The sequence below is a fragment of the Corvus kubaryi genome, unplaced genomic scaffold (genome assembly GCF_017639235.1).
Source record: "Corvus kubaryi isolate FWS band 111438036 unplaced genomic scaffold, C.kubaryi_AGA036_p1.0 37387, whole genome shotgun sequence".
In the NCBI taxonomy this organism is placed as follows: Eukaryota; Metazoa; Chordata; class Aves; order Passeriformes; family Corvidae; genus Corvus; species Corvus kubaryi.
In genome coordinates, this window is record NW_024581129.1 from 1,562,468 (window position 1) to 1,581,177 (window position 18,710).

Sequence of the window (18,710 nt, forward strand, 5' to 3'; positions counted from 1 at the left end):
TGAATTCTTTACTTTTATTTTTTTATTCAGCTCTGTGTTCACTTGAGATGATTCATTCTTCCAGTGAGCTCCTTCCAGGAAGGATTCCCCACAATCCTCAGAATGTTTCTCTGTCTCTGTACTATTAAAGTTCTTTCTCTGTTATTACAGCTTCCTTTTGACTGAAATCCTCTTTGATTCCTCCTGAAGGATCCTTTCAAAAAAAGGAAATGCAAAAGGAAAATTGCTGGTTACAGATGTTCACAAAGACAATTGCTCCAGTAATTCTTAAAAAAAAAAAAAAAACCAAACCAAAACCATTTTAAGATTAGTTGAAAGGCAGAGTCTCATCTTTTCAACCAAGGAACTTGAGGTCTTGTTAATGAGGTCAGAAATAGTGCAGCTGTTGCTAAAGTGTGCTTTTCAAACCTTTTCACCTTTATGGCAGAGCTTACATGAAGCTTTGTGTGAAGATTTAATAAGAACTTAGAATACCATGTGTGCTGGTGGGCTCAAGGCTGTCTTTCTTTGGCAATGTCAAAAGAAACTGCCCTATTTATCTTGTTTGTGTGTTTGTGAATGCCCTGAGGTGAGGATGAAGAATTACTTCAGCAGGGGAGTTCATATCAAGCACTGTACTGCAAATGTCCTAATACTGCAATGTTCTGGGAAAATTTGGTGGGTGTCAGGTAAGGGTGGAAAAAGTGAACAGATGAGAAAATGTTAATTACTAACCCCTTTTGCTACACAGAGCATGTTTTTGAGTGGTATTGTCTAAGCTGACTTTTTTACTTATTCTTTAATGTGAAATAAAGCATGAAGAAGAGACAACAGAATATACACAGCTCAAATTTTGCATGTAAAAGACTGTGTGTAGAACTCAACAGATCTGCTTGAAACACAGCACTGAGGAACATGCAAGAGGCAGCCATCAAGCGTAGGCTTTGGGTATTGGAAAGCAGAATTGTGCAAAGACTGGGGAAAGGCAGATGTCTGATCCTGCTCTGCAGCCTTCTGTGTCCCAGTACAAGTTTAGTCATCTCTCTCCATCAGTAACAACATATTTAACCACTGACTTCAGGAAAAAATCAAAGCCTCTGGTGGAAATAAGTCTGAAAACTCAAAACTGTTTCTCCACCCACAGGCAGTTTTCCTGCTAGCTGAAAAGAGTGTTAATAACTACTGCTACCTAGTGGTTCCACTTCATTTCTGGGCAGGAAGAGCCCAGGATCCTTATCCTGGATGGACAGTGTCTCCATTTACGTGTCAGGATTTTTTCTGCTGCTCGTAGTTCTCTGTGCAGAGATCCCATTGTTCACTTACCATGTGTATTTTTGCAGTGAAGTGTCTGTGATTAAATAACAGGCAGATGTGGGACAGCAAACACTTCTCTGGTCTGATTTACAGTGGAGAAGAAAGGGTGGAGGAACTGGGCAAAAATCACAACCAGATAGCTCAGAGAAGGGACATCATCTGCTCTCAGCTGTGTCCTTGTTTTACAGCAAAGAGAAGCCACACTGAATGCAGCAGAACGAGGTGGGCAATGGGCATTTGAACCACTCCAGCTACAGCTGACACTTAGCTGGGGCTTTGTTTTTTCCAGCTAAAATGGTGAGCAAGTGTTGCTCACACCTGTCAGGGTGCCGGCTCCTTTCTGCCGAGCGCTGCTTTCTGCCAGTGTTGGTGCAGTGACTCAGCTGTAGCACGAGCACTGGGAGAAGAGGGCTTTGTGTGACAAAAACAAGGATGTGAGTGGGTGCGTGCCTGCCAGGCTGTGGTACACGACTGCAGCTGCTGTGGGGATGGAAGCAGCTACAGACCAGTAAGGACCACCCCAGCACTGCCACGAGCAGGGGCCCAGGACTGTGGCTGTGCTGCAGCCAGTCCAGGAATGTCTCCACAAGCTGGGAACATGCCTGGATTGCACAGCAGATCTGGCAGTGTCTGGATAAAATACCTACGTTCTCTCCTGGTTCTGCTTTCGTCTTGCCTTTTTCTTCTAAGAATTCAGAAAATGCTTCCAATGTATATTCCCCAGTATAGGCCACTTCCTGAAAAAGATTTAAAGTTAAGTATGTAACGGTACACAACATTTTGGAAATAATGGCAAAATCGGGTGGAGGATTCTTTAGACTGACCAAACTCTAGACTTTTGTGTGCAGTTTACAAAGCAAGGGCAGAGGCACAGCAGGTTCCAACATCACCTGAAACTTGAGTGTAAAGAAGAAATAGATGTCTAAGAAGGAAAGGATTTGTATAAAAATTATAACCGTTATTTTATGGTACCAGCTTGGGATCCTGCCAACTACTGACATCAGTGGGGGTTTTTGTGTTTAACAATAAGCATTGGCAAGATATTCTGAAGAGCAGAGTCTTTTAAGTGTCCAGCCGTGCTATTCAAAGCTGTCTAAACCTTTCGATGGAAATTCAGATTCTGGAATAGTTTTGAATACATTGTCCAGCTGTTGCACAGCTTGAAAGAACAGGATGAATATGAGCAGTGACATTAATTTTCTTATACTTCACCTTAAGTTGGGGATTTACTGAGGATTTTCTTCTGAGGAAGTTCAATGAAAGAAGTTTCAGTTTAGAACTTTAAAATTTTCTGAGTGGATCTAGGCGCCATATTGTGTTTTAAAGATTCCTCTCCAAAAATCCTTTGCTCTCTGGAAGTATAAAAGGGTTTTGCACAAGTTTTTTAGCAAGAAGTTGTAGGAGATCATGAACATGACATTGGGAACTATCTGCTGTTATCTGAGTGTGTTTGGAAATAGGTGGATGCCTATTCTCATTTGGGTTAAGCTCACTCCCACTCAGACCAATAATGCTGGTTACTCTTACACCTGATTTGAGTTCAAAGGACTGTAAACAAAACAACTCCAGACTGGTGAGTTCACTAAAATTGTACACTTTTCGTATATTAGAAGTTTGGTATTTCCATTCCATTTTAATGAAAATGTGGCAGCTTTGAAACTACTTTTTTAATGGTTTCTATGTTTGTAAGTTTAAGTTCCTTGAGAAAGATTATTTTATTTCTCCAGTGGCAATTAACATTCTCAGATGAGTCTTGATTTTTATTGGCTCTGATGATGGCTGGGACAGCAGCTTCTCAGAGCCTGAAGACCTGTAAAGCCAGACCTGTAAAGCTGATTCCTGCACTGGTTACTGGGGATGTGTGTCAACACTTCTCACTACAGTAATCAGTGCATAAGAGTATGTAGATGTTCTTTTTCTCACTTAACCCATAGAAGCAGACAAGTCAAGTACAAGACAAAATCTCTGCATTTCAGGGAAGTAGCACAAAAACATGGTGCGCAAAGAAGGACTTGAGATTTCAAACACTCTTTAATCCCAGAGAGTTTTTAAGTATGAAACAATCCCTTAATAGTCAATGGAAATCTTTTACTAGTTTGGGGCTTTTTTGTTTGTTTATTTGGTTTTTTTGCAAACTGACATTTATTAAGAGCATTTAATGGGTTTCTGCTCTTCTGCTTGAAGACTAAACGCTCTGTGAGTGTGCAGGACTGCAGTCCAATTCATCAGAAGTTGTGCATGCACATCCAAGAGGAAAATCTCTCAAAGATTAAATGAGGACATGGGTAAATGCCTTAGAATTTAATTTAAGTTTAGTACTAAGCAGAAAAATGAAAAGCTTAGTAATGCCTTAATTATAGCGGTATCTTAATTTTTTTTTACTTCAGAGATATTTTCTTTTTAATTAGATAATGTACATAGATGGAGAATGTCGCTATTTAATATTTTTCTTTGCTTTGACTTTCAGCAGCCTTTTCCAATTATTGTGTAAATAGCTGATTCATTAGGTAGCATCTTGCAAAAATCATTGGTCTTGACAACAAATATTTATTCCCAGTGGAGGCTGGGATACCATAATGGAGTAAAATTACTGGCTTAAATGTACAGAAGAAAGGTTTTGATTTGGGTTTTGTGAAAATATAGAGGAAAATAACAAGAACAGTATTAACACTTTAGAGACAATTGTCATACATGCTCTGGAAACAACTAGCACAAGTGGTTCTTTGACAGAACATCTCTTTGAAGTAAAAAAGCACTGCAGTCATTAGGAGGTATCTGTGAATTCACTCCAAGCTGAGACTGTTGCTAGAACCCAACAGGCAGATTGGAGATTGTTGAACAGCAGAATGTGAGGCCCTAGGGACTTGTAGCCCAAGTCAGTAAATGCTACCTGAGCTCTTGCCACAGGATGAGACAATAGAAGGGCTTCTCCTCTAATTCAGGTTCAATGTCTACTCAGAGGCCAGTGCTGAGCAGAAAAGGACCAAATCTTTCTTAGCTAAGGGACCCCTTTCTCCCTGTGAGACCTGTGCATGTGTGCAAGCACAGCCCCCTGCCTTGGTGGGCAGCTGTGCCCCCACAATGTCCCCCAACAGCTTCTCACCTGGTAATCCGAGCCAGCAGGAAAGAGAGTGAAGAACGGGTAGCGAGCCAGCGCCACGGCCAGGATGTCGTTTGCTGTGACATCGATCTTCGCAATCATTACGTCCTTGCAACTTTGGTATTGCTCTCCCAGCTTCTCCCAGATCAGCAGGAGTTTTCTGCACTCATGGGACCAAGGGGCATCTGCAAATTTAAAAGTAAAATTAGAGGGACAGAGAAGAGCAGAAGAGCATGTGGTGGTGCAATCGCAGGGACCTATTTAGCCCTTTAGGTTAACAGGGTTTGGGGTTTCATTTGTTGTCACTCTCTGCTAGAAACCATTTGCCCCTCATGAATTTCACATCTCCATGTAGTGATAACTAGTTATTCACTAGCACTTTTCTGATAGCAGTGCTGCCTTAGCTCTCTTTAGCCTCCTGTGACTGTAGCCAGCACACAGCACTTGGACAGCTTTGCTGGAGAGGTGTGCCAGATAACCAGTGTTGAGCTTTTGACAGGGTACCCTTCCTTCTCGGACCAGGGTAAGAGAGCAGAGGAGGCTGCTGTTCTGCTGAGGTCTTTATTTCATATCTCACAGCTGTCTTGAAGGCAGAGTTCAAAGGGGGTTACATGATAAAGGCAAGCAGCAACAGCAAACAGCAGGCAAAATCCGCTTCTTCTGTGTATTCTATATGCTCCATATACTCTATATGCTCCATATACTCTATATGCTCTATACACTATACACTGTATACTATACACTATACACTCTATGTTTTTTCTTACAGAAGTGTAGATTATATTTGTTAGTTGACCAATAAGATTAACACACGATTCTAGTTTTTCTTTCCTTAACCTATCCTGGTCTAATTCTAACAGTCGTAAGCCTTACACCAGTGTTACACAGGTTTTACACAGATTTGTGTATGCAGTTTCTATCAGTTGTTATTGTTTATGTGAACACTCTATCTAAAAAATGTGAACAGTGTAATTCTATCTATATTTTGTCTAAAGTAAAGATTTCTGTGAAAAGGTAACACTGCTGCAGCAAGAACTGTGTTTAAGGTCTCTGCTGCAGCTTTTTAATGTTTAAGGCACTTAGCATATATTTCTACTAAAAGTTAAAAAATCTATATTTCTATTTCACTTTGGTGTGACTTCACGTACCTCAGCTTGTCCAGAGGTTTTAATTCAGTCCCTGTGCTTTGGCTTCCCTCTGGGCCTGAGTCCAGAGGAGTTTTCACTCCAACAAACCAGTGCAACCCCAGTAAGTCTCCATCATTCCTGTGTTGTCCAAAGTGTACAAAATACTTCCTGCACACTAAAATTAACTGTGTTCATAAACCATGCTATGCTGGCTCTAGAAATAGGAGTCTGAGTATGGTGCTGTTTTGACTCTGAGCACTGCACTGATGCAGGTTACCAGAAAGGCAAACAGCTGAGAGCCCAGCATCCCCTTAAATAGCTCACAACACAGTTGCAGCCCTTCAGCAGGAGAGCAGTGCTCACACTTGGTTTATACAGAACTAAAATTTCAGGAGTGCTTTACTGAATACAGTACATTCCCTTTTCCAGCCTCTCATTTCCAGAGGACTTGGTTCAATTCTTGCTTAGATCATTCAGTTTGTTCATGATACTGAAATGTAAAACTTACTCATGTGAGTGACACAGCTGCAGCCAGCAAGGAGGGTGGCAGGAATGTACTACCCTTATGAATTTCTGGAATTCAGGACAGTAGAGCTAGGTGTCTGTATTTCTGTTAATGCTGCATGTTTGCTTTACTGAAGTAATTAAGGCTCAACCGAATCCCTGCTGGCTGGTACAAGGATAGGGCAGAGGTTTCTTCCTGGAAAGAGTCCTGTAAGGAAGCCACTTCCCTTGCAGACAGAGGAGGAAAAAAGGATTTCCTAAATCAATTTCCTAAACCACAATTCCTATCTGGGATTTAATCCTGGAGTATTATTACCAGACAATCTCACTGAACTCTCCCTCTGCCCTTGGAAGACAACACATTTCCATCGTACACCATGAGGTTCCAGTGTTGTGCTGTCTTTCAACAGGGAGATTTGATATGGCCTTGGCAAATATTTACTGAAGGGATCCAGTGCTACTCAGTGCAACACTAAGTCAGCAAAGGTATCACAGCGTTTCCATAGATATGACACAAATTTTTCTTCAATTCTTTCCACAAACAATAAAAATTAATCGAGCTCAGATTCTGTAACGTGTAAAGATTAGTTTGGTATATAGGCATGAGCTTTCTTTTTTTCCTTCCAATTGACCAGCTTTTAAGCTTTTAAAGCAGCTTAAAACCCGAATTTAATCACAACACTTACAAAACATAACAAACACAGTCATGGTCTTATTGAAGATGATACTGTTGAAATTCTTCCCAACAAGCACTTTGACAGGCATCTTGTCCCAGTCTTCTGGAATTTCTTCACTAGAAAGATGTTGCTGGGCAGAAACAGAAACATTGCTGTGAAAGTGCAGGGAGCATTGAGGAACTGTACTCCGGCTCAAGTTAATGTGAGACTGATGGGACATTACCTAATGTGCTCTGTTACTGTCTGATAACTCTTTTATATCATTACATCCTGGTCAGCCATCACATGGTTCCACCTTCTCTCCCTTCAGCAGGAGCTGGGAGCTCACAGCCCTGGGTAGCTGGTGCTCAGAATTACTTGTCCCTCTGTTGAATACAGACTCTGTAGCAGACTGTCTGAAAATGATCCTTTGGAGCACATTTGTATTCCTCTCCTGAATTCTTGTTGCCCAGTGTTCAGGAGTTGGACTAGTGGAAAGTTTATGTATTGTGGGCTCTCAGAAGTGATATAAAACACACCAGAAAGTGTGCATTGCTGCTTGAATCTCTGCCTCCACCACCAGTCACAGTCCCCATATGACTCCTACAATTTACAGTGCAGTAGCTGGGAATTTCTCTTCTCTAACACCACGGCACAGCAGCAGAAAGGCACACATGCCCCATGGCAGCTGTCCTTGGTGGGACTGTGCCACTCAAGCAGATCTTGGTAAGAAAGAGGCCACATCCCCACTGCTCCCATCCTTCTGCTCCCCTCCGGCCCTGAATACAGGATCTACCTGCTCAAGTTTCTTAAATTCTGCCTGCTCTCAGACTGACTGCTTTATCTTTTCTCCCTGTAAATCATCCAGAGGAGCACTGAATAAGCAAAATGTTTTAATGTATTTTCCACATGAGTGTGATGATGCTTCATTATGGCAACAAATGCTGTATTTACCATTGGGAATGATCCCCCTGGGAAATCCACTTTGCTAAACTCACATAAAACAAATACCAAATCTTAATCCCCTCTGAAACTGTCAATTTTCTATTTACTGGATTTTTTTATAACCTTAAAATCTCTTGCAATCGTTGTTTGCATCTCTCCCAGCAAAGGGAGGGAAATATCTCCATTATAGTATTGGAAAGATTGACGCACAGGGAGTTTTTAAAGCACTGGAGTACAACACCTGGCATCAGTTAAAATACTGGGCCATAAATGATCAATCCAGTATTTACACTGGAGGACTGGGAAACTTTGTAGTCCACCTCAGTTGTTAAATACAGAGGAATGCTCTGTCAACAGGCGTGGATGGATGCATTAGGGTGACAGTAGAATAACAAACCCATGATCCCAACAGGACGCTGTTCTAATTCAAAAAGGGGGTGCTTTGTCAATTTGTTATGTTTCAGCTGGTGTAGTAGAGAGGTGTCCCATTAGCAATGGACATACCTTTGCTTTTCCACTTAGGTAGCTCTGGCAAAATGCTTTTAGGCTCTCCACAGTCACCTCATCTGCAGGCATTTTGTACTTGGCATCACTGGTCAGATTTAGGATTCTCACAGCAGGAACATCGATGTCCCTGACGCGAAAATACTCAAAAATCCGTCCGTTCCTTGCTTCGTTGGTATCCACCAAAACAAACAATATCTGATGATAAAGAGAGAATCATGCATCTGGTTGAGCCTTCCAGCTTTGGTTTTGCCATTTTGGAGAAATGGACTACAGAGCTTGGCAGTGAGGTAGGATCTAACCCTTAATTCAAGGAACTATGTAGAATCATTTTTGGTCTCAGACCAAAACCCAGCAGCTCTGTGGACTTTATTACACCTTGATCCTAGTTAATAACAAATGCTAAAGCAGCCAAAAGTACTGAAGATTTTCTCTCTGTCCTTCCAGAGTGGTTTGCTGCCACGTCTTTTAGTAACACTTCTAATTTACCCCTCAAAGTGCTTATTGCTCTTCTTCGTAAATCTTAACAGAAGAGCTGAAACACCTGCAATCCGTATGTATTTACCAATAGGTGATATTTTACCACAAGATGACTTACTATTCTTCAGTGTCTCATGTACCTGGAGCAGGAGCAGCACCGTGGGAAACCGAAATACTTGTGTGTATGACTGCCTGTAACTGTCTCTATACATGCAAACACGTGGCTGCAGGCAAGGCTATGCACATAACTTGCAGCATTCCTCAGGTTTTGTAGCTGGCTCCAGCCCTTGGTTCAGGCAACACTCTGAGATCCTCATGGTATTTCCTGGTAGTGCCAGAAATTGCCAGAACCTTGCTAAAACTCCCTTTGGTTGGAAGTTGCTCCCAGAAAGTCATATTTGTAAAACCAGAAAGAGGTTTATTTGGAGCAGCTGGAATTAGTGCTCCTCTTCGCGGTCTTTGTGTTTTAAAGAATCGTTTCCAAGTGTAGTTTATCTTTCAGCTTGTCCTTAACAAATTCAAATAATAGTTACTGAAACTGTTTTTAAATTGTTTGGTGGACTTAGAAGAGGGACTGACAGCAGTGTACTTTTACCAGTCATGTTGCTGGGTGGTTTTCCACTGATCTTTTGGCATTCCTATTTGCAAATCTGGATTCAGTGTTACAAACCTTTCCTCTGAATTCTGCAGCAGCAAACTTGTAGTTTTCATAAATCTCATTGAATGTCTCTGAGTTCGTTGGGGTGAACAGCAGGATGTGATTTTCAACAGGGACATCGAAAATCTTCACAGATGTCTGGGAAACAAAAGACTCAACATCTGTTCCACTCTTTGTAAGCAGAACAGTGAATCAGAGGCTCAGCATATCAGTATCCCTAGGTTCTGCTATTGCAGATTTTACTTTTTAAGACTCAGTTCCCAATCATTTCCATAACCATCGGATTTTGTTTAACTGTTTTAAAGTAGATAAAGTAAGAAGAATCAGCAGCTGCTGAGTGGTTTTTTCAGTTCCAGGAAAAACCTCATGATTATTCACAGGTTTTTACAGTCAGAAGGGGCTGTGATCTTCTAGTCTGATATCCTGTGTAACACACACAGAAGAATTAGTGCGGAAAGTAAAAGTTGGTGTTACCCAGGGAGGCCCAGCTGGGTCCCACCCCACTTTTTTGCTGCAGAAGCAGCCTTAGGCCTTGGTGTTGGCTCCACAGGAGGGAGGTGTTTGCATGCTCAGAGTTCACTGTTCCACCAGCCACTCCTCATCTCCTCCAGGAAACAGCATCTTGCCAGAGGGAAGCATCATTTGGCCTGGGCTGGACCAAGAGCTGCGTGTTGGGTTCTGCTGGTGTTTCTAGATGTGTTTAAGGATGGCCTTGCCTAACAAGCAAAGCCTCAGTCCCTAAGGTGCAGAATAGCTCCCTTGGTCTTTTTCTGCATGGATTTCTGTCTTTCTCCTGTAGTTTTTGTTAATGCAGAGAAATGCACATACCTCAATATTATATTCAGTGACCAAATCCAAGGTAAAGGTTTTGATTAGCCTCGTTAGACTCAGTTTGTTCTGTCTTCCATCTTCAAGCACTTCATTATGCACAGGTTTTCCCTGGACAAATAGTGAAGTTTGTGAGGTTGGTGGCCTTATCAACTATAGGAGCAAAATGACAGGCTTTAAAAGTGAGGGTTTTATGATCCTCAGCAGCTGAAGTTCTGTAACTTGTAAAATGAATGTCACAGCTAGATTGCAGAACAAGATTATAGCTAAAATTCAAGGTACAGCTGACAGTTTTAATTTGTTCAGTAATCTTAACATACTGAAAGATCTTTCCCACCTCTATACACACTATCTGTGAGATGTTGCTCGCTCAGGAAATCATTGGTCTGACTACTTCCTAGTCTAAATACTGCTGCTACCCTGTGTAGTTTTAGGTTTGTTGTTGGCCACTTCTTCTGTTGTGGACTAGAAGAAGATTCCTGGTCAAAATCAACACACAAGAAAAGAGGTGAATGTCTGCAAATCTTACTGAACGTGGCAGCAAAGGTTGATTAGAATGCAGGTTGGAAAGTAAAGCTATTATATCCAGATATTTAAGCATAAATTAGGAGCCTGGATGTAGGCAGGCAGGCTGAAAATATCACTTGTCTAAAGGTTGCTGGTTTTGCCTCCTACTTGTCTCTCTTGTCTGTAAATGCATTATTTTTTGTGTGTTAAGCTGTTTGAATTACCACCAGGAAATCATTTAACCTGAAAATTTCCCAAACTGCATTTCTATAGCCCACAGCTGTCACAGCACCTTGCCTGCTAGACTTTTGTACTCCTACCTTCTTAAACACAACAAGAGAGTTCCTTTGGATGCCGTAGTTAGCGCAGACGTCCTCACTGGCTGTCATCCCAAAAGGCATCTCTGGCACATCTCTTGCTGTCTCACAGAAAACTTCCACACTGTCATTGTGAAGTTCCTAGTCCCAGAAAGAGTATTTATTAAGACTGTGCCCTACACCCTGCTAAGATGTGCAGGAGTTAGAGCTCCAGGTGAAACAGGCCCCTAAAGGCTTGTGAAGCAAAGAGCAGAGTGTAATTGTAAAGTGGGTATTGCTTGCCAGGATTACCTCTAAGGGGAGATCCTGGGAGTGCTGTGACACATCTGCTGTGCTCCCCTTTCCAGCTTGTGTTGGCTGGCCTGGGTCAGCAGGGATGGTGTGGGGTCCCCTGTGTCCTCCCTGCCCTCCCCTGGCACTGCCACTCTGCAAAGCCTTCTGCAGACAGGAGGGATCGTGCCACCAGCTGCTCGCCCTGCACAGCCGGCAGGAGGTGAGGGATTACACAGGAGAGGAGCTGACTGACACCTTTGGGGCTTTGGACTGAGTGCTCCTCAAGGCAGGGACCTTGACTCCTGCATCTACCAAATAGTCACTGTGCTGTCCACCCTCAAAATAAGAGCAAATTAGCAGGATGAAGGGCAACAACACTTCCAGATTTGATTTAATCAGACAATTATTTCATGCTAGATGAATAGTAATTTATATGCTGAGACCTTCCAACACATCCTGGCACTCATATTTGTGAGCAATCTGTGAGTAATAGAAGGCCAAATACGGTTCTTTATTTGCTTGGACACTGTTTTGTTGGCTTCCACCCATTAAATTTCTGACATGCCCTAGCTCATGCTCATCTGTTGTCATTTCAGCCGCCGAGCGAAATCAGTGTCCAGTGAAACACATCTGCAGGCAGTACCTGCTATCAGCGTGGTTCAGGGAACTCTCTGGCATCTCTGTCATAGAAAGAGCTTCTCAATTTCTCCCAGCACTGGAACACTGCCTTCCTCCCTGAACAGCAAGCAGATTGCTGCAAAGCAAGGTTCTGGGCACTGAGCACTTTCACAGTTTGTCCTGTTAATGTTGTATGTGCTCACCGGCTCCGTTACCATGGGGCATTTTGGTAATGAATCCTGTTTTCCACATCCACAAAACTTGGACTATGTACTGCAGCCAGCACATTTGGGATATTATCAGTTCAGGTGTGAGTCCAGACATTGTGCTTTTAACTGGGCAGAGAGATACCAGAATAAAAGTCTGTTTCGTTAGAGAAAATCCTTGATTGAATTTCCAGATATGAAAGATTTCAAGGACACAATTGAAAAGCAGGAAAAAGCTGTTCCTGTTTTACTGACTCTGACAGCATATCTTGACTATTGTTCACTAGCATTCGTCCCAAATCCTAAGAACCTTATTCTGCTCTGAAAAGTGGCAGAATTTGCTTGAGAAAGGACTACATGTGTTGGATCATTTACAGTGGTAATATTTTATGACTTTTTGGCCTTCTTCACACTGGCCAAACTTGGGATGGTTTAGCAGAAGCCCTTTCTCTGAGGCTGCAGGAGACACTGCTGTGACCAACCAGGGCTGTGCAAGCACTGCTGAAGGATCGTGCTCTCAGGAGCTGTTCTCAGGGTCTCTGTGCCCAGATACTGATTAAGGAAATGTGCTGTGGTGTAAGATTTTCTTGTATCTGCCTGGGCCGCTTGTCTGGAAGTGTGAAAAAACAGATAGAGGCAGATAATGGTTTTTTAAAAGTAGAGAAAACTGAGAGTCTGTTTTTTTCTGGTGAGTTCTAGTTTGGATGGGTGGGATTTGGTGGTGATAGCAAGAAGTATATCCCAAATTTGGAACAGAAACCAGCCTTTTGAGCTTTCCAGATAATTACCCTAAAGAAGCCAATCACTGCCAAATCATCAGCTTTTATGATGGCTTCAGCCTGATCAGTAGAGTTGATTAAAACAGTGCTAGGTCCTGTTCTTCTTTTCACCCATGTAATAAAGGTTGAGGCTTTTCTGACTCCTGTGGAAGGAAAAGAGAGTTAAAATGAAAGTCAAAAGGAATGACAGAAATTTCTGTGCAATCAGGACAAAGGCAGTGGAGGTGCAGAGGGATGCTGAATACAAATGGACTTGGACTTCTTAGGACTGAGGTCAAAGCTGGTTCAGAGGGGGCTTGAGATATCCAAATTCAACCTCAGGTTCTAGTCACCATTTAAACTACTGTGACTCCAGAAGACCAACAGTGGATCAGTACAGTGTTTTCTGAGACCTCTGCAAATGGTTTTGAGTCCAGTTAAATGATTAATCACACCTGGAGAATAGAGATGAGGAAATTCAGGCAGAAAACCTGTCCTGCAAGATTTCATGTGTCCCAAAATCACAGTGAGCCATAAAGTGCTATCGACCCGAGGTTTAATCCAGAATGACTTCAAACCAGTTGCAGATTTTATTGAACTGTTTGTTCAATTATATTAGGTGTCAAAATTGTTCCTTTGGTGCTGCAGGAGGGATCTGATAGGCACAGAGACGTTAAAATTCCTCTGTGGGGCTATAGCATCACTTCAGTTTAGACATAAGAAACAAAGCTGAAGTGTAAAAGTTGTCATTTAGTTCTGGATTGTTCCATCTTTTGGTTTCCAAATTACTACTACCAGTTTTACTGAGATTATAGTCAGTGTGTTTATTTGGTAAATTCTCCTAAGCTTTCAGGAGTTTTAGAATATTGAGTCTCTTTTAAAATTATGCTCTTAAACTATGATGTTTTCAGAGGAATTTGAGGTACCAAATTGAGGTTTAGGCGATTAAAATCTTGGCCCTTTCATCTCTGTATGACAGACAGCCTTCTTGGATCAGAGTAAAGGTTAATTAAAATCATACATGAAAGAGAAGAAGTTAAGTGCTAGAGTCAAAATGTATAGTACAAGTGGATTATCAGAGATGCAAGTCCTGGCACTGTGCATTTTAGCAGAATGACAAGATCAAAATTGAGTCAGACCATTTCACTGCCATCAGTTTTGCAGCAGACAGCACTGCAAATAGTTTAAAATACCATTTCTTTAAAGTGAAGCAGGCAGACATCTGCTCTGGAGTGTAGAGGCTGCAGAACAAAGCACAGAGCAGTATCTAGTGGCCACATAGTGCTTGACTTCTGCTGTCTAAATGCAGAATGGAGGTCTTGTCACTCATGTCAGTGCTATAGCCCCTAAACTTACTTTCCATTTGATTAATCTTTCTATTGAGTTCCTTTAATCAGCCTGTGTACTGGCCAAATTCTGACCATGCAGTCGTAAATGATGATTTACAAAGCCTAGATTTGGCTTTCATGTTATGTCCATTGCCAGGGCAACCATTCAAAAATTCCATCTTCCCTAAAGAGTTGAATTAATTTATTGATTTAAGCAAGGTCTGCAGTTTCTTTTGCATGTACCAAGTCCTGTGTGAGAAGCCACTGGGTGGCCAGTGCACATTTCCAGTTGCCAATGCTCAGTGGTTTAAAAGTCAAACATGCTACGTGAGGTTTTACTCAGTGTTGCACATAAGCATTTACCAGTGAACAAAATGTAATTTAAGCCATTATTGGTGGTACATGTATTCCAAACCACTGGTGCTATCTGCCTGCTACAAAGCACAGAGCAGCAGCCAGTTTCCTAATTCCTGCATCTTGCTGGAAAGCGTGCCTGAAGCAGCAGCTCTGCTGGAGGGCAGCTATGTGTGTGTTGTTGCAATACTCTGTACTCACTGGCTCACACCAGAAAATCTGCCACCTTTACCAGTTTAAGAGAGGTTTTCTTGTCAGTGCTGTAGATTTAATCAGAGACTGAAGGTAAGGGCTTTTGCTTTCACGTGACAGCACCTCTAATAAAAGTTCAGTACGGCATGTCACGCTGTCAGTGGCATTTGTGCAGAGGCTGCTGTTTGCACAAGTCTGGATGGTGGGAACTTGGTAAGAAATTCAATAGTGAGGAGGAGCAAGTTGCTAAAAATACTGAAGATCAGGTTTCAGCAGGAGCCACAGGGGGCTCAGCAGTTAAAGATATCTTAGCACTTGGTTGTGTACAGGCTCAGGAGGCAAACTCTGGGTTCCTTTTTTTTATTGTTGTATTAAACTTGTGACTCACCTGTATGTGCTCAGAGTATGCTAACAGATTGCAAGCCATGCAATTTTTATCACCTCTGTAAAAGTTCATTTTATGAAAAAAACCCTTTCTTGTATACACTGTAAGTGAACGAAAACATCTCGTAAGACCTGGGTTTCTGGGATTGCTAAAGTCTGCTGTTGTCTTTGCTTAGTATCTTTCTGTAAAGTACTTCAAATTATTCCATGTTTTATTCTAAGCCACATATGAGCTCCCTCTGATGGTTAAATAGCAAAATTATTTTCCTTAGCTTAGGAGGCCTACCTGTATGCTAAGGACCCTGTGAATTCCCAATTCATTGTCAGACGTAGTGTTGCTCCAGCCTGCTTCTGTAGGCATGCTGCCCGTGGGAATTGCAGTGGACCAGAAGAGTAATGGAGCAGTTTTGGGACCCAGTTCTTGTTTGGCATAACTCATTAATGTTTACTGTAGTAATTGGGAGTGAGTTGTCTTGTTGGGGCAATTCTGTACTCGGTGGAATAACACCAGTAATTAATTTGGCTGTGTGAACTTAATAGAGAAGATATTCAGTTACACCCTTGGAAGATGAATTCAGATTCAAGTTCCTGTATTGGTACAGAGGCAAATGCATATTTAAAACCGTGGGCAAAACCAGCTTTCCACCTTGTGTATTTTTTATCTGAGCATCTGTATTTTTCTTCTCAGCAGTGTAATAGATAGGTACATCCTGTCATTACTATCATTATCTTATCAGTGCATGAGACAGTTTACCTTTGCAGTCTGTGGGATCTTCCCTGCTGCCATTCACAAAAAATTTCACAGTAGGAAAGGCTTGAATATTAAATTCTTTTCTCAAGTCATGTTGGTGTGTCACATCCATTTTGCCAAACTGGATTCTTGGAGCTTCTTTTTTAAGCTGCCGTGCAGCCTCAGCAAATTCTTCAGACAAATTCTGAGATGATTGAGATAAAGTAACATCTGGAAAAGGCCAATCAAGAGCAAATGGGTTACATAAGCCACAGCATGAAGCTTTCAGTGGAGGTTGTTGTGTCAAGTGGTAGCTGGAGGGTTTGAATAAGGTCTTCTATGACTCAGAAATAAATGAGAGATTATATTTACTTCTTTATATTGATGCTGGTTTTTCACCACTCCATATGATCTTGAACCAGTCACGATGAACAACCAGCAACATTACAATAGTCTTCTGTTGGGAAAGTACAATGAGCAATTAAAAAGTGGCTTGGCTGACAATGCTGGGCATGAGTTAGAGAGGTGAAGGATAGAGTTAAGTATTGCTCACATTAGGACTCTTTGATAAGATCCCATTTTTGTAAGCACTTCACTGAGGCAAACTTTCGTAATGCAGAAGGTACTTTTCCAGAAAAGATACTGAGGAGGGAGAGAGAGGAGCAGAGCTGGTGTTTTAAAGGCTGGCAGTGTGTTCCTGTGTGCTGTGCTGGGTGCCAGCCCTTCTCCAGCTCCAACGGCAGCTGTGTGCTTGGTGCAAGGAGAGCGGCCACCCCAGGCTGGGCCCTGGAGCTGTAAAGTTGTATTAACATGAAAAAAAGGACAAGAGAAGGAACCTAGGCACACAAACTGCTCTGCATTCAAAGTCGGGTAAGAGATAAAGGCCTGGAGCTTTACAGTTTTGCAACTTGGGTTGAAAAAAACCCCCAAATTTTGGTTGAAATTGAGATACCCTGTCTTGTTAAATTTCTTTTATTATAAAGAACAAAACCTTTTTCTTTAGATTATGCACATAAAATTTTTTGTTTCTTCGATATATTTTGCAAATGGGAACAGATGAAAAACATGCAGTTAAATTTGGTTTCATAAAATGGTGTTTGTTCTTTTGTGTGTGTACGAGTGGCTTTGTGTATACACGTGTTCAGATATATAATTGCACAAGCACACGCACAAATGCACCAAAGCACAACTCTAACCAAACAAATGTCTTTTGTTCTTTCACTAAATTACAGAAGCCCTTCTCTACAGCATACCTGGTGATTGCACAATGTGGTTATAACCAAAAAAATAAATGGACATTTCTGTAGGAGTTCTAATAAATGAAAGATAACTCCATAATCTAACTCAGTGCTGAGTTACATGCCTTGCATTATTCACTGTTATCCTTGCTCTGATTCCCAGCCATCAATCATTTTCTTCCACCTTACTGTTACAGCAAGTGTGAAGATTAGCATCAAATAATGCTATTTCCTCAGAATATTAAAGTGATAGGCCCTTCCACATTCAGTGACATACAAACCCATTTTGGAGAGGCTCACAGAACCCCTGCACTGGAACAGCTGCTCCAGCTGCTAATTTGCCAAGGGTTCCTGTTAGTACAACAAAACTCAGTGTCTGCTCAGGGGATAACCAGATACCATGTGATGAAGAGAAGGTGCTTTTCTAAATAAGGTAAATGAGCCTTAAGAGAGCAGTCCAAATCCGAATTGTGTTCTAACTGCCTGTAAAATCAGTGTTTCATCAAATAAATTTATTATGATTTTTCAAAGAAATTTTACCCAAACTTTAATTTCCTATTTCCAATGTATAACAATATTCTTATGAACCTTTCCCTCAACAGGATTGTAATGTGTTATCTCCTAGCACCAAAGAAAGAAAGAAAGAAAGAAAGAAAGAAAGAAAAAGAAAGAAACGAAGATGTCTCCAGTTGTACCTCAAGATGCTCTAGAGGCAACTGCAGCAAACCAGCAATGCTGAGCCATCAATGTAAGAAATTGCATGCCTACCCTATAAAATTGCATGTCTACCCTATGCTGCTTCTAGAGACACTGTGTGTTGAGCCTTTATGAACTATTTTTGCTTAAACTGATTGCAAAGGTGGACTATTCAATAAGACATGGAGTGTTTGCGATGCAGTTTGAGAGTGCTGATACACAGTGACTGCAGGTGGCAGGGCTAGCCCAGAACAATGGCTGGGCTTGCCAAGAGGAAGGGTGTATGGCTCTGGACAGAGTGCAGTTGGAGTAAGGAGCAGGAAACCCCACAGCAAATCAGGATCCAGCAGCTTTCAGCTAATTCCAAGTCAGTGTTTCACACCAGAGGCAATTTCAGTATAATGATTTTTCTCCTAATAACCTAAGGTTGCACAGCTGTTTTACCACAGCTGGGAAAGTGGAAGCTTAAATGCTTTTTGCACAGTGAAATGGGAAGGAGCAGAAGAAACTGTTGGTGAAGCCCAGAAACAGAAGCTGAAGTTTCACAAATAAAAAATAAACACTGATCTCAGACACAAGATATCTGGGTAGATTGCCTGGGTAGAAGAGGGTGTAGGATCCATTTTTCTCTGAAATACTTCAATTCCAAACAGATGTTTTAAGAATCATCCCTTATCACTGAATGACCTGGGTAGTCAGAGTTGCAGGTAACTAGGAATGTAAGTAGCATGCTTAGATAATGAGAGTTGGCACAGTTAGTGGCTCCATGCCACTACATGACTCCATTCTGTAAAAAGTAATCTGCAGTCAGAGACCAGGAGAACTTTAAGTACCATTCACCTGCTAACTGTGAGACACAAGTTCAGTGAGTGAACAGGCTTCTTCATCACACAGATAAAAACTGTCTCCTTGACTACCCAGAAATCATGTGGAAACATCCATCATGCACCTTTCCCCTGCTTTCCTGAGTGATTAGACTCCTCTTCAGCTCTCCATCAATTCCTTTTCATTCCA

The 18,710-nt window shown here is 41.7% G+C and overlaps 1 protein-coding gene across 2 annotated transcripts in view; it reads right to left on the reverse strand.

Moving 5' to 3' along the window:
• PDILT (protein disulfide isomerase like, testis expressed) overlaps nt 1-18,710 on the reverse strand; it is a 23,876-nt gene continuing 5,166 nt past the window's right edge. The window contains exons 2-11 of one of the 2 annotated variants that reach the window (XM_042037236.1): nt 15,787-15,993; nt 12,805-12,938; nt 10,923-11,060; nt 10,096-10,206; nt 9,280-9,405; nt 8,130-8,327; nt 6,711-6,831; nt 4,397-4,578; nt 1,941-2,030; nt 1-193 (exon numbers count right to left, since the gene is read on the reverse strand). In XM_042037236.1, coding sequence (XP_041893170.1) covers nt 125-193; nt 1,941-2,030; nt 4,397-4,578; nt 6,711-6,831; nt 8,130-8,327; nt 9,280-9,405; nt 10,096-10,206; nt 10,923-11,060; nt 12,805-12,938; nt 15,787-15,993 — 1,376 coding nt within the window. In that variant the 3' untranslated portion in view covers nt 1-124. The remainder of the gene's footprint in view (nt 194-1,940; nt 2,031-4,396; nt 4,579-6,710; nt 6,832-8,129; nt 8,328-9,279; nt 9,406-10,095; nt 10,207-10,922; nt 11,061-12,804; nt 12,939-15,786; nt 15,994-18,710) is intronic. The other variant, XM_042037237.1, reaches the window with a different exon arrangement.